The 17,735-nt window shown below is 51.8% G+C and overlaps 1 protein-coding gene across 7 annotated transcripts in view; it reads left to right on the top strand.

Annotated features, from left to right (window-relative positions):
- Positions 1-17,735, top strand: part of DNHD1 (dynein heavy chain domain 1) — a 135,116-nt gene that overhangs the window by 54,330 nt on the left and 63,051 nt on the right. For all 7 annotated transcript variants that reach the window (XR_011363107.1, XM_069969284.1, XM_069969285.1 and 4 more), the window contains exons 16-17: positions 16,067-16,194; positions 17,488-17,686. Coding sequence is in view for 6 of the 7 variants with exons in the window: in XM_069969284.1 (XP_069825385.1) it covers positions 16,067-16,194; positions 17,488-17,686 (327 nt within the window). In the remaining variant the exon portion in view is untranslated. The remainder of the gene's footprint in view (positions 1-16,066; positions 16,195-17,487; positions 17,687-17,735) is intronic.

Here is a 17,735-nt window from a genome sequence, read left to right as displayed (position 1 = left end):
ACACAATGGTTGCCGGGTCTCTGCTCTCTCTATGTACACAATGGTGACCGGGTCTCTGGTCTCTCCATGTACACAATGGCGGCTGGGTCTCAGGTCTCTCCATGTACACAATGGCGCGCGGGTCTCTGGTCTCTCTGTGTACACAATCGCGGACGGGTCTCTTGTCTCTCTCTATGTACACAATGGTGGCTGGGTCACTTGTGTCTCTCCATGTAAACAGTGGCGGACGGTTTCTCCATGTACACAATGGCGCCCGGGTCTCTGGTCTCTCTGTGTACACAATCGCGGCCGAGTCTTTGGTCTCTCTGTGTACACAATGGCGGCCAGATCACTTGTCTCTCTCTATGTACACAATGGCGGACGGGTCTCTTGTCTCTCTCCATGTACACAATGGCGGCCAGGTCACTTGTCTCTCTGCATGTACACAATAGTGGCCGGGTCACTTGTCTCTCCATGTACATAGTGGCGGCCGGGTCTCTCCATGTACACAATGGTGGCCATGTCACTTGTTTCTCTCCGTGTACACAATGACGATGGGTCACTTGTGTCTCTGTGTACACAATGGCGGACGTGTCTCTCTGTGTACAAAATGGCGGCCGGGTCACTCGTCTCTCTTCGTGTACACAATGGTGGCCAGGTCACTTGTCTCTCCACGTACACAATAGCAGCTGGGTCACTCGGCTCTCTCTGTGTACACAATGGCAGCCGGGTCACTCGTCTCTCTCCATGTACACAATGGCGGCCAGGTCTCTTTGTGTACACAATCGCGACCAGGTCACTTGTCTCTCTGTGTATAAAATGGTGGCCGGGTTACATGTCTCTCTGTGTTCACAATGGCGGCGGGGTCTCTGGTCTCTCCGTGTACACAATGACGGACGTGTCTCTCTGTGTACATAATGGCGGCCGGGTCACTCGTCTCTCTCCGTGTACACAATGGTGGCCGGGTCACTTGTCTCTCCACGTACACAATAGTGGCCGGGTAACTCGTCTCTCTCCGTGTACACAATGGCAGCCGGGTCACTCGTCTCTCTCCGTGTACACAATGGCGGCCGGGTCACTTGTCTCTCTCCATGTAAACAGTGGCGGCCGGTTTCCCTGTGTACACAATGGCAGCAGGGTCTTCCTGTGTACACAATGCGGCCAGGTCACTTGTCCCTCCATGTATACAATGGTGGCCAGGTCTCTTCTCTCTCTGTGTACACAATGGTGGACGGGTCTCTGGTCTCTCCATGTACACAATGGCGGCCAGGTCTCTTCTCTCTCTGTGTACACAATGGTGGACGGGTCTCTGGTCTCTTCGTGTACACAATAGCGGCCGGGTCACTTGTCTCTCTGTGTACACAATGGCGGCCAGGTCTCTCTGTGTACACAATGGTGGACAGGTCACTTGTCTCTTCGTGTACACAATAGCGGCCGGGTCACTTGTCTCTCTGTGTACACAATGGCATCCAGGTCTCTCCATGTACACAATGGCAGCTGGGTTACTTGTCTCTCCATGTACACAATGGTGGTCGGGTTTCTTGTCTCTCTCCGTGTACACAATGACGTCCGGGTCTTTTGTCTCTCCATGTACACAATCGCAGCCGGGTCACTCGTCTCTCTCCGTGTATACAATAACGTCCGGGTCTTTTGTCTCTCCATGTACACAATGGTGGTTGGGTCTCTGGTCTCTCTCCGTGTACACAATGGAGGCTGGGTCTCTTGTCTCTCCATGTACACAATGGCGGCCGGGTCTCTTGTCTCTCCATGTACACAATGGCGGCCGTGTCACTTGTCTCTCCATGTACACAATGGTAGTCGGGTCACTTGTCTCTCCATGTACACAATGGTGGTCGGGTCTCTGGTTTCTCTCCATGTACACAATGGCGGCTGGGTCACTTGTCTCTCCATGTACACAATGGTGGTCGGGTCTCTGGTTTCTCTCCATGTACACAATAGCGGCTGGGTCACTCGTCTCTCAGTGTACAAAATTGCGAAACGGTCACTTGTCTCTCTCCGTGCACACAATGGCAGCCGGGTCACTCGTCTCTCTCCGTGTACACAATAGCGGCCAGGTCTCTCCGTGTACACAATCGTGGCCAGGTCACTTCTCTCTCTGTACAAAATGGTGGCCGGGTCACTTGTCTCTCTGTGTACACAATGGCAGCCGGGTCACTTGTCTCTCTGTGTACACAATGGCAGACAGGTCACTTGTCTCTCTGTGTACACAATGGCAGACAGGTCACTTGTCTCTCTGTGTGCACAATGGCAGCCAGGTCACTTGTCTCTCTCCATGCACACAATGGCAGCGGGGTCACTTGTCTCTCTGTGTGCACAAAGAGAGGCGCCCCATAGAGATGAATGGGAAAATCTCCTCACTGCAAACACAGGTGATATAATTAGCTGCAGCAGACACGGCAGTTGGAGCCTTAGCAACCAATAGGATTACTGCTTTCATTTTCACAGGCAGCAATGGTTGCTAGGGAAGCTGCCTCACAACATCCACAGTAATAACTGGTAGACCCCCTACTCCATCTATACAGTACATGTACACAGGACCCCCTACTCCATCTATACAGGTATACAGGACCCCCTACTCCATCTATACAGTACATGTATATACAGGGCCCCCTACTCCATCTATACAGTACATGTATACAGGACCCCCTACTCCATCTATACAGTACATGTATATACAGGGCCCCCTACTCCATCTATACAGTACATGTATACAGGACCCCCTACTCCATCTATACAGTACATGTATATACAGGGCCCCCTACTCCATATATACAGTACATGTATACAGGGCCCCCTACTCCATCTATACAGTACATGTATACAGGACCCCCTACTCCATCTATACAGTACATGTATATACAGGACCCCTTACTCCATCTATACAGTACATGTATATACAGGACCCCCTACTCCATCTATACAGTACATGTATATACAGGACCCCCTACTCCATCTATACAGTACATGTATATACAGGACCCCCTACTCCATCTATACAGTACATGTATATACAGGACCCCCTACTCCATCTATACAGTACATGTATACAGGACCCCCTACTCCATCTATACAGTACATGTATACAGGACCCCCTACTCCATCTATACAGTACATGTATACAGGACCCCCTACTCCATCTATACAGTACATGTATACAGGACCTCCTACTCCATCTATACAGTACATGTATATACAGGACCCCCTACTCCATCTATACAGTACATGTATATACAGGGCCCCCTACTCCATCTATACAGTACATGTATACAGGACCCCCTACTCCATCTATACAGTACATGTATATACAGGGACCCCTACTCCATCTATACAGTACATGTATATACAGGGCCCCCTACTCCATCTATACAGTACAGGTATACAGGTCCCCCTACTCCATCTATACAGTACATGTATATACAGGACCCCCTACTCCATCTATACAGTACAGGTATACAGGACCCCCTACTCCATCTATACAGTACATGTATATACAGGACCCCCTACTCCATCTATACAGTACATGTATACAGGACCCCCTACTCCATCTATACAGTACATGTATATACAGGACCCCCTACTCCATCTATACAGTACAGGTATACAGGACCCCTACTCCATCTATACAGTACATGTATACAGGACCCACTACTCCATCTATACAGTACATGTATATACAGGACCCCCTACTCCATCTATACAGTACAGGTATACAGGACCCCTACTCCATCTATACAGTACATGTATATACAGGACCCCCTACTCCATCTATACAGTACATGTATACAGGACCCACTACTCCATCTATACAGTACATGTATATACAGGACCCCCTACTCCATCTATACAGTATATGTATATACAGGACCCCCTACTCCATCTATACAGTACATGTATATACAGGGCCCCCTACTCCATCTATACAGTACATGTATACAGGACCCCCTACTCCATCTATACAGTACATGTATACAGGACCCCCTACTACAACTATACAGTACATATATACAGGACCCCCTACTCCATCTATACAGTACATGTATACAGGACCCCCTACTCCATCTATACAGTACATGTATACAGGACCCCCTACTCCATCTATATAGTACATGTATACAGGGCCCCCTACTCCATCTATACAGTACATGTATATAGGACCCCCTACTCCATCTATACAGTACATGTATATACAGGACCCCCTACTCCATCTATACAGTACATGTATATACAGGACCCCCTACTCCATCTATACAGTACATGTATATACAGGACCCCCTACTCCATCTATACAGTACATGTATATACAGGACCCCCTACTCCATCTATACAGTACATGTATATACAGGGACCCCTACTCCATCTATACAGTACGTATATACAGGGACCCCTACTCCATCCATACAGTACATATATACAGAACCCCCTACTCCATCTATACAGTACATGTATACAGGACCCCCTATTCCATCTATACAGTACATATATACAGGACCCCCTACTCCATCTATACAGGATCCCCTACTCCATCTATACAGTACATGTATATACAGGACCCCCTACTCCATCTATACAGTACATGTATATACAGGACCCCCTACTCCATCTATACAGTATATGTATATACAGGACCCCCTACTCCATCTATACAGTACATGTATATACAGGACCCCCTACTCCAGTGATGGGCAACCTTTTGAGCTTGGTGTGTCAGTTTTCGGCAAAAAAAAAGCGTATAACTCGGTTGGTGTGTCACTTCGCGAAAAAACACCATAATTTTGCGATATTTATAGTTTAAATAATTATTAATAATAATTATTACTAATATTATAATAATTACTGTGAAATAAACTAAAAACCACAAACACATACTACCCCACCTGACCTCCATCCTTCCACATACACTACCCCACCTGACCTCCATCCCTCCCCATACACTACCCCACCTGAACCCCATCCCTCCCCATACACTACCCCACCTGACCCTCATACACTACCACACCTGACCCCCATCCCTCCCCATACACTACCCCACCTGACCTCCATCCCTCCCCATACACTACCCCACCTGAACCCCATCCCTCCCCATACACTACCCCACCTGACCCTCATACACTACCACACCTGACCCCCATACCTCCCCATACACTACCACACCTGACCCCCATACCTCCCCATACACTACCCCACCTGACCCTCATACACTACCCCACCTGACCCTCATTCCTCCCCATACACTACCACACCTGACCCTTCTACATACACTACCCCACCTGACCCTCATTCCTCCCCATACACTACCCCACCTGACCCTCATTCCTCCTGATACACTAACCCACCTGACCCTTCTACATACACTACCCCACCTGACCCTCATACACTACCCCACCTGACCCTCATTCCTCCCCATACACTACCACACCTGACCCTTCTACATACACTACCCCACCTGACCTCCATCCCTCCCCATACACTACCCCACCTGACCCCCATCCCCACACACACTACCCCACCTGACCCTCATACCTTCCCATACACTACCCCACCTGACCCTCATACCTCCCCATACACTACCCCACCTGACCCTCATACCTCCCCATACACTACCCCACCTGACCCTCATACCTCCCCATACACTACCCCACCTGACCTCCATCCCTCCCCATACACTACCCCACCTGACCCTCATCCCTCCCCATACACTACCCCACCTGACCCTCATCCCTCCCCATACACTACCCCACCTGACCCTCATACCTCCCCATACACTACCCCACCTGACCTCCATACCTCCCCATACACTACCCCACCTGACCCTCATCCCTCCCCATACACTACCCCACCTGACCTCCATCCCTCCCCATACACTACCCCACCTGACCTCCATACCTCCCCATACACTATCCCACCTGACCCTCATCCCTCCCCATACACTACCCCACCTGACCCCCATACACTACCCCACCTGACCTCCATCCCTCCCCATACACTACCCCACCTGACCCCCATCCCTCCCCATACACTACCCCACCTGACCTCCATCCCTCCCCATACACTACCCCACCTGACCCCCATCCCTCCCCATACACTACCCCACCTGACCCCATCCCTCCCCATACACTACCCCACCTGACCTCCATACCTCCCCATACACTACCCCACCTGACCCCCATCCCTCCCCATACACTACCCCACCTGACCCCCATCCCTCCCCATACACTACCCCACCTGACCCTTCTACAAACACTACCCCACCTGACCTCCATCCCTCCCCATACACTACCCCACCTGACCCTCATCCCTCCCCATACACTACCCCACCTGACCCTCATCCCTCCCCATACACTACCCCACCTGACCTCCATCCCTCCCCATACACTACCCCACCTGACCTCCATCCCTCCCCATACACTACCCCACCTGACCCCCATCCCTCCCCATACACTACCCCACCTGACCTCCATCCCTCCCCATACACTACCCCACCTGACCCCCATCCCTCCCCATACACTACCCCACCTGACCTCCATCCCTCCCCATACACTACCCCACCTGACCTCCATCCCTCCCCATACACTACCCCACCTGAACCCCATCCCTCCCCATACACTACCCCACCTGAACCCCATACCTCCCCATACACTACCCCACCTGACCCTCATACACTACTACACCTGACCCCCATACCTCCCCATACACTACCACACCTGACCCCCATACCTCCCCATACACTACCCCACCTGACCCTCATACACTACCCCACCTGACCCTCATTCCTCCCCATACACTACCCCACCTGACCCTTCTACATACACTACCCCACCTGACCCTCATTCCTCCCCATACACTAACCCACCTGACCCTTCTACATACACTACCCCACCTGACCTCCATCCCTCCCCATACACTAACCCACCTGACCCCCATCCCCACACACACTACCCCACCTGACCCTCATTCCTCCCCATACACTAACCCACCTGACCCTTCTACATACACTTCCCCACCTGACCCTCATTCCTCCCCATACACTAACCCACCTGACCCTTCTACATACACTACCCCACCTGACCTCCATCCCTCCCCATACACTAACCCACCTGACCCCCATCCCCACACACACTACCCCACCTGACCCTCATACCTCCCCATACACTACCCCACCTGACCCTCATACCTCCCCATATACTACCCCACCTGACCCTCATACCTCCCCATACACTACCCCACCTGACCCTCATACCTCCCCATACACTACCCCACCTGACCCTCATACCTCCCCATACACTACCCCACCTGACCTCCATCCCTCCCCATACACTACCCCCCACCTGACCCTCATACCTCCCCATACACTACCCCACCTGACCCCTATCCCTCCCCATACACTACCCCACCTGACCCCCATCCCTCCCCATACACTACCCCACCTGACCCCCATCCCTCCCCATACACTACCCCACCTGACCCCCATCCCTACCCATACACTACCCCACCTGACCCCCATCCCCACACACACTACCCCACCTGACCTCCATCCCTCCCCATACACTACCCCACCTGACCCCCATCCCTCCCCATACACTACCCCACCTGACCCTCATCCCTCCCCATACACTACCCCACCTGACCCTCATACCTCCCCATACACTACCCCACCTGACCCCCATCCCTCCCCATACACTACCCCACCTGACCTCCATCCCTCCCCATACACTACCCCACCTGACCCTCATACCTCCCCATACACTACCCCACCTGACCTCCATCCCTCCCCATACACTACCCCACCTGACCCTCATACCTCCCCATACACTACCCCACCTGACCCCCATCCCTCCCCATACACTACCCCACCTGACCTCCATCCCTCCCCATACACTACCCCACCTGACCCCCATCACTCCCCATACACTACCCCACCTGACCCTCATACCTCCCCATACACTACCCCACCTGACCTCCATACCTCCCCATACACTACCCCACCTGACCCCCATCCCTCCCCATACACTACCCCACCTGACCCCCATCCCTCCCCATACACTACCCCACCTGACCCCCATCCCTCCCCATACACTACCCCACCTGACCTCCATACCTCCCCATACACTACCCCACCTGACCCCCATCCCTCCCCATACACTACCCCACCTGACCCCCATCCCTCCCCATACACTACCCCACCTGACCCCCATCCTTCCCCATACACTACCCCACCTGACCCCCATCCCTCCCCATACACTACCCCACCTTACCCCCATCCCTCCCCATACACTACCCCACCTGACCTCCATCCCTCCCCATACACTACCCCACCTGACCCCCATCCCTCCCCATACACTACCCCACCTGACCTCCATCCCTCCCCATACACTACCCCACCTGACCCCCATCCCTCCCCATACACTACCCCACCTGACCTCCATCCCTCCCCATACACTACCCCACCTGACCCCCATCCCTCCCCATACACTACCCCACCTGACCTCCATCCCTCCCCATACACTACCCCACCTGACCCCCATCCCTCCCCATACACTACCCCACCTGACCTCCATCCCTCCCCATACACTACCCCACCTGACCCTCATACCTCCCCATACACTACCCCACCTGACCCTCATACACTACCCCACCTGACCTCCATACCTCCCCATACACTACCCCACCTGACCCCCATCCCTCCCCATACACTACCCCACCTGACCCCCATCCCTCCCCATACACTACCCCACCTGACCTCCATCCCTCCCCATACACTTCCCCACCTGACCCCCATCCCTCCCCATACACTACCCCACCTGACCATTATTACTGTACAGTCTATATGTGTATATAAAGGGGGATGTGATGAGATGTGGGGGGACACTGCAGGGTCTGTGATACATAGATGGAGATTTATCATTAGTTTTATAAGATACAGGGAGGTATAAGGCAGAGAATATGGCGCCTGCAGTGTATGTGGTGCAGCTCATTAGGCATGTTACACACATTTCTCTCCTTACACCTCCTCATGGTATAATAACTGCCCCTCTCCATACTCACCACAATACACAGCAGACAGGGGAAGGAGAAGCACAATGGGGGGGACATCTTCCTCACCCTGCGGCTGATAGATTGCAGGCTCCGAGGGAGAAGAACAGCAGAGGCTCCCAGCCAGTGCTCTGTATACTGGGGGCGGAGCTCAGCTCTGATTGGACGCCACTTACAGCTTCCTCCAATAGGAAAATGACTCTGCAGCTGGTCAGCAGTTACCGGGCAGAGTGAGGCTGGAGAATTAGACGCAGAGAAATTAAAAGTAAAAGCCGCCGCGTGTCAGCGACCAAGGAAACGCGTGTCATAGGTTCGCCATCACTGCCCTACTCCATCTATACAGTACAGGTATACAGGACCCCCTACTCCATCTATACAGTACATGTATACAGGACCCCCTACTCCATCTATACAGTACATGTATATACAGGACCCCCTACTCCATCTATACAGTACATGTATATACAGGGCCCCCTACTCCATCTATACAGTACATGTATATACAGGGCCCCCTACTCCATCTATACAGTACATGTATATACAGGACCTCCTACTCCATCTATACAGTACATGTATATACAGGACCCCCTACTCCATCTATACAGTACATGTATACAGGACCCCCTACTCCATCTATACAGTACATGTATATACAGGGCCCCCTACTCCATCTATACAGTACATGTATATACAGGGCCCCCTACTCCATCTATACAGTACATGTATATACAGGACCTCCTACTCCATCTATACAGTACATGTATATACAGGACCCCCTACTCCATCTATACAGTACATGTATACAGGACCCCCTACTCCATCTATACAGTACATGTATATACAGGACCCCCTACTCCATCTATACAGTACATGTATATACAGGACCCCCTACTCCATCTATACAGTACATGTATATACAGGACCCTCTACTCCATCTATACAGTACATGTATATACAGGACCCCCTACTCCATCTATACAGTACATGTATATACAGGGCCCCCTACTCCATCTATACAGTACATATATATACAGGACCCCCTACTCCAACTATACAGTATATGTATATACAGGACCCCCTACTCCATCCATACAGTACATGTATACAGGACCCCCTACTCCATCTATACAGTACATGTATATACAGGACCCCCTACTCCATCTATACAGTACATGTATATACAGGACCCCCTACTCCATCTATACAGTACATGTATATACAGAGCCCCCTACTCCATCTATACAGTACATGTATATACAGGGCCCCCTACTCCATCTATACAGTACATGTATATACAGGGCCCCCTACTCCATCTATACAGTACATGTATATACAGGACCTCCTACTCCATCTATACAGTACATGTATACAGGACCCCCTACTCCATCTATACAGTACATGTATATACAGGACCCCCTACTCCATCTATACAGTACATGTATACAGGACCCCCTACTCCATCTATACAGTACATGTATACAGGACCCCCTACTCCATCTATACAGTACATGTATATACAGGACCCCCTACTCCATCTATACAGTACATGTATACAGGACCCCCTACTCCATCTATACAGTACATGTATATACAGGACCCCCTACTCCATCTATACAGTACATGTATACAGGACCCCCTACTCCATCTATACTGTACATGTATATACAGGGCACTACAGGTATACCAAACTGTAACTGGGTAACACTGCCACACCAGACCTGACCAATACCGCCATACTGTGCTGGATAACACTGTCATACCAGACCTGACCAATACCGCCATACTGTGACTGGATAACAACTCCATACCAGACCTGACCAATACCGCCATACTGTGCTGGATAACACTGCCACACCAGACCTGACCAATACCGCCATACTGTTACTGGGTAACACTGCCACACCAGACCTGACCAATACCGCCATACTGTGCTGGATAACACTGCCACACCAGACCTGACCAATACCGCTTTACTGTGACTGGATAACACTGCCACACCAGACCTGACCAATACCGCCATACTGTGACTGGATAACACTGCCACACCAGACCTGACCAATACCGCCATACTGTGACTGGATAACACTGCCACACCAGACCTGACCAATACCAACATACTGTGACTGGATAACACTGCCACACCAGACCTGACCAATACCGCCATACTGTGACTGGATAACACGGCCACACCAGACCTGATCAATACCGCCATACTGTGACTGGATAACACCTCCATACCAGACCTGACCAATACCAACATACTGTAACTGGGTAACACTGCCATACCAGACCTGACCAATACTACCATACTGTGACTGGATAACACTGCCATACCAGACCTGACCAATACCGCCATACTGTGACTGGATAACACTGCCACACCAGACCTGACCAATACCGCCATACTGTGACTGGATAACACTGCCACACCAGACCTGACCAATACCGCCATACTGTGACTGGATAACACTGCCATACCAGACCTGACCAATACCGCCATACTGTGACTGGATAACACTTCCACACCAGACCTGACCAATACCGCCATACTGTGACTGGATAACACTGCCACACCAGACCTGACCAATACCGCCATACTGTGACTGGATAACACCTCCATACCAGACCTGACCAATACCGCCATACTGTGACTGGATAACACTGTCGTAACACACCTAACCAATACCGCCATACTGTGACTGGATAACACTGCCATACCAGACCTAACCAATACCGCCACACTGTGACTATATACTATATACTACAGGTATACAGGACCCCAAACTTTACACTACAGGTAAACAGGACCCCAAAACTATACACTATAGGTATACAGGAACTCCACCAACTATATACTACAGGTATATAGGACCCCAAAACTATACACTACAGGTATACAGGTCCTCCACCAACTATATACTACAGGTATACAGGACCCCAAACTATACACTACAGGTATTCAGGACCCCAAAACTATACACTACAGGTATACAGCAACTCCACCAACTATATACTAAAGGTATATAGGACCCCAAACTATACACTACAGATATACAGGACCTCAAAACTATACACTACAGTTATACAGGACCTACACCAACTCTATACTACAGGTATACAGCACCTTCACCAACTCTTTACTACAGGTATACAGAACCCCAAAGCTATATACTACAGGTATACAGGAACTCCACCAACTATATACTACAGGTACACAGGACCCCAAACTATACACTACAGGTATACAGGACCCCAAAGCTATATACTACAGGTATAGGGAGTGTTTTTAGTAAAAAACTGAGCTCAAGAACAAGAGGACACAGTGAGAGGTTAGTTGGGGGAAAGATCAGAAGCAATGTAAGAAAATATTATTTTAGTGAAAGAGTAGTAGATACCTGGAACAAACTTCCAGCAGAGGTGGTTGGTAAATCTACAATAACAGAATTTAAACACGCCTGGGATAGACATATATCTATCCTAAGATAATAAGGAAGAAAATACTAAAAGGGCGGACTAGATGGACCCAGTGGTCTTTTTCTGCCGACAATCTTCTATGTTTCTATGTTTCTAGGTATACAGGAACTCCACCAACTATATACTACAGGTATATAGGACCACAAACTATACACTACAGGTATACAGGACCTCCACCAACTCTATACTACAGTTATACAGCACCCTCAAACTATGCACTACAGGTATACAGGACCCCCGAACTATATATTACAGGTATACAGGACCTCCACCAATTATACACTACAGGTGTCCAGGACCCTCAAACTATAAACTACAGGTATACAAGACCTCCACCAACTATACATTACAGATATACAGGACCAACTATATACTACAGGTATACAGGACCGCTGAACTATACAGTACAGGTATACAGGACCTTCACCAACTGTACACTGCAGGTATACAGGACCTCCCTCAACTATACACTACAGGTATAAAGCCCCCCCCCAACTACACACTACAGGTATACAGCCCCCCCAACTATGCACTACAGATATGCGAGACCCCTATAAACTATACATTGTGGGTATACAGAACCCCTCCAACTATGCACTACAGGTATACACTAATTCCACTGATTAACTCAGATGAAACAATACCTTTAGCTTGGCCTCCTGGGCACCTTAGAACAAATCTAATTAACACACTGACACTTTATACCTGGGCAGCGCCGGGTACATTTTCTAGTCTATATCATAAAAATGAAAGTCTGTCTGTCTGTCTGTCTGTCTGTCCTTCTGTCTGTCTGTCTGTCCTTCTGTCTGTCTGTCTGTCTGTCTGTCCCATATAGACTTCCAAACGCCTGAACCGTTTGACCCCAAATTTGGCCCACAGATACATTGGGTGCCCGGGAAGGTTATAGCGAAGGTCCCGTCCCCGCCAGATGTACAGGAGAGGAGGGGGAGGGGAAAGAGAGGCGCCCCATAGAGATGAATGGGAAAATCTCCACACTGCACACACATAATTAGCTGCAGCTGCCCAGAGAAATGGCACAATGGTGTCTGGGTCTCTTGTCTCTCTCCATGTACACAATGGCGTCTGGGTCTCTTGTCTCTCTCCGTGTACACAATGGCGTCTGGGTCTCTTGTCTCTCTCCATGTACACAATGGCGTCTGGGTCTCTTGTCTCTCTCCATGTACACAATGGTGTCTGGGTCTCTTGTCTCTCTCCATGTACACAATGGCGTCTGGGTCTCTTGTCTCTCTCCGTGTACACAATGGCGTCTGGGTCTCTTGTCTCTCTCCATGTACACAATGGCGTCTGGGTCTCTTGTCTCTCTCCATGTACACAATGGCGTCTGGGTCTCTTGTCTCTCTCCGTGTACACAATGGCGTCTGGGTCTCTTGTCTCTCTCCGTGTACACAATGGCGTCTGGGTTTCTTGTCTCTCCGTGTACACAATGGCGTCTGGGTCTCTTGTCTCTCTCCGTGTACACAATGGCGTCTGGGTCTCTTGTCTCTCTCCGTGTACACAATGGCGTCTGGGTTTCTTGTCTCTCCGTGTACACAATGGCGTCTGGGTCTCTTGTCTCTCTCCGTGTACACAATGGCGTCTGGGTCTCTTGTCTCTCTCCATGTACACAATGGCGTCTGGGTTTCTTGTCTCTCCGTGTACACAATGGCGTCTGGGTCTCTTGTCTCTCTCCGTGTACACAATGGCGTCTGGGTCTCTTGTCTCTCTCCGTGTACACAATGGCGTCTGGGTCTCTTGTCTCTCTCCGTGTACACAATGGCGTCTGGGTCTCTTGTCTCTCTCCATGTACACAATGGCGTCTGGGTCTCTTGTCTCTCTCCATGTACACAATGGCGTCTGGGTCTCTTGTCTCTCTCCGTGTACACAATGGCGTCTGGGTCTCTTGTCTCTCTCCGTGTACACAATGGCGTCTGGGTCTCTTGTCTCTCTCCGTGTACACAATGGCGTCTGGGTCTCTGGTTTCTCCATGTACACAATGGCGGCTGGGTCTCTTGTCTCTCTCCGTGTACACAATGGCGTCTGGGTTTCTTGTCTCTCCGTGTACACAATGGCGTCTGGGTCTCTTGTCTCTCTCCGTGTACACAATGGCGTCTGGGTCTCTTGTCTCTCCGTGTACATAATGACGGGCAGGTCTCTCTGTGTACACAATGGCAGCCAGGTCACTCGTCTCTCTCCGTGTACACAATGGCGGCCAGGTCACTCGTCTCTCTCCGTGTACACAATGGCGGCCAGGTCACTCGTCTCTCTCCGTGTACACAATGGCGTCTGGGTCTCTCGTCTCTCTCCGTGTACACAATGGCGGCCAGGTCACTCGTCTCTCTCCGTGTACACAATGGCGTCTGGGTCACTCGTCTCTCTCCGTGTACACAATGGCAGCCAGGTCACTCGTCTCTCTCCGTGTACACAATGGCGGCCAGGTCACTCGTCTCTCTCCGTGTACACAATGGCGGCCAGGTCACTCGTCTCTCTCCGTGTACACAATGGCGGCCAGGTCACTCGTCTCTCTCCGTGTACACAATGGCGGCCAGGTCACTTGTCTCTCTCCGTGTACACAATGGCGACCAGGTCACTCGTCTCTCTCCGTGTACACAATGGCGGCCAGGTCACTCGTCTCTCTCCGTGTACACAATGGCGGCCAGGTCACTCGTCTCTCTCCGTGTACACAATGGCGGCCAGGTCACTCGTCTCTCTCCGTGTACACAATGGCGGCCAGGTCACTCGTCTCTCTCCGTGTACACAATGGCGGCCAGGTCACTCGTCTCTCTCCGTGTACACAATGGCGGCCAGGTCACTCGTCTCTCTCCGTGTACACAATGGCGGCCAGGTCACTCGTCTCTCTCCGTGTACACAATGGCGGCCAGGTCACTCGTCTCTCTCCGTGTACACAATGGCGGCCAGGTCACTCGTCTCTCTCCGTGTACACAATGGCGGCCAGGTCACTCGTCTCTCTCCGTGTACACAATGGCGGCAGGTCATTCTCTTCTCTCTCCGTGTACACAATGGCGGCCAGGTCACTCGTCTCTCTCCGTGTACACAATGGCGGCCAGGTCACTCGTCTCTCTCCGTGTACACAATGGCGGCCGGGTCACTTGTCTCTCCATGTACACAATGGCAGCCAGGTCTCTTGTCTCTCTCCATGTACACAATGGCGGCCAGGTCACTTGTCTCTCTCCGTGTACACAATGGCGGCCAGGTCACTCGTCTCTCTCCGTGTACACAATGGCAGCCAGGTCACTTGTCTCTCCATGTACACAATGGCAGCCAGGTCACTCGTCTCTCTCCGTGTACACAATGGCGGCCAGGTCACTTGTCTCTCCATGTACACAATGGCAGCCAGGTCACTCGTCTCTCTCCGTGTACACAATGGCGGCCAGGTCTCTTGTCTCTCTCCGTGTACACAATGGCAGCCAGGTCACTCGTCTCTCTCCGTGTACACAATGGCGGCCAGGTCACTCGTCTCTCTCCGTGTACACAATGGCGGCCAGGTCACTCGTCTCTCTCCGTGTACACAATGGCGGCAGGTCATTCTCTTCTCTCTCTGTAGGGCAAAGCTTCGACTTCTCAGCGATCTCTCTTGGGGAGCGGCAGGTTCGGGCGCGTCAAGACTCCTGGAGACTATTGTCCAAATGCCAAGATCAGATTGCTGCCTGGAAGCTAAGACCCCTCATAAAGGTATGGGGACCCCTCATGATACACAGTGCCCCCTGGGGGAGCATAGGGAGGTATCGGGACCCCCATGGTACACAGTCCCCCTGGGGGAGCATAGGGAGGTATCGGGACCCCCATGGTACACAGTCCCCCTGGGGGAGCATAGGGAGGTATCGGGACCCCCATGGTACACAGTCCCCCTGAGGGATTATAGGGAGGTATGGGGACCCCCATGGTACACAGTCCCCCTGGGGGATTATAGGGAGGTATGGGGACCCCATGGTACACAGTCACCACTGGGGGAGCATAGGGAGGTATCGGGACCCCCATGGTACACAGTCCCTCCTGGGGGAGCATAGGGAGGTATGGGGACCCACATGGTACACAGTCCCCCTGGGGGATTATAGGGAGGTATGGGGACCCCTCATGATACACAGTGCCCCCTGGGGGAGCATAGGGAGGTATCGGGACCCCCATGGTACACAGTCACCACTGGTGGAGCATAGGGAGGTATGGGGACCCACATGGTACACAGTCCCCCTGGGGGATTATAGGGAGGTATGGGGACCCACATGGTACACAGTCACCACTGGGGGAGTATAGGGAGGTATGGGGACCCCCATGGTACACAGTCACCACTGGGGGAGTATAGGGAGGTATGGGGACCCCCATGGTACACAGTCACCACTGGGGGAGTATAGGGAGGTATGGGGACCCCCATGGTACACAGTCCCCCCTGGGGGATTATAGGGAGGTATGGGGACCCACATGATACACAGTCACCCTTGGGGATTATAGGGAGGTATGGGGACCCCTCATGATACACAGTGCCCCCTGGGGGAGCATAGGGAGGTATCGGGACCCCCATGGTACACAGTCACCACTGGTGGAGCATAGGGAGGTATGGGGACCCACATGGTACACAGTCCCCCTGGGGGATTATAGGGAGGTATGGGGACCCACATGGTACACAGTCACCACTGGGGGAGTATAGGGAGGTATGGGGACCCCCATGGTACACAGTCACCCTGGGGGAGTATAGGAAGGTATGGGGACCCCCATGGTACACAGTCCCCCCTGGGGGATTATAGGGAGGTATGGGGACCCACATGATACACAGTCACCCTTGGGGATTATAGGGAGGTATGGGGACCCCCATGGTACACAGTCCCCCTGGGGGATTATAGGGAGGTATCGGGACCCCCATGGTACACAGTCACCACTGGGGGATTATAGGGAGGTATGGGGACCCCCATGATACACAGTCACCAGGGAGGTGCGGTCGCCCAGGTGATGACCATCCTCTGTCTTCTATAGGTGAACATGGAGCAGATGAGAGAGATGCTGCAGCAGTGGGAGTGCAGTCTGCAGGAGCTGATCCTGATCCTTCCGGAGGGAGACCCCGTCCTGCACAGTGTTGGTTCTTGTCTTGAGGATATTACCCGGCACCTTCCCCTGCTGCAGTCCCTGCTGGACCCCGCAGTCACACACAGCCACTGGGCGGCCATCTCTGCAGGTAACCTGGGGGGGGTTCTGCCTCTGTGTACATGTCCTCTGCTGATCAG

Source organism: Dendropsophus ebraccatus, chromosome 5 (genome assembly GCF_027789765.1).
Source record: "Dendropsophus ebraccatus isolate aDenEbr1 chromosome 5, aDenEbr1.pat, whole genome shotgun sequence".
NCBI lineage: Eukaryota > Metazoa > Chordata > Amphibia > Anura > Hylidae > Dendropsophus > Dendropsophus ebraccatus.
This window is presented reverse-complemented; position numbering and strand designations above follow the sequence as displayed.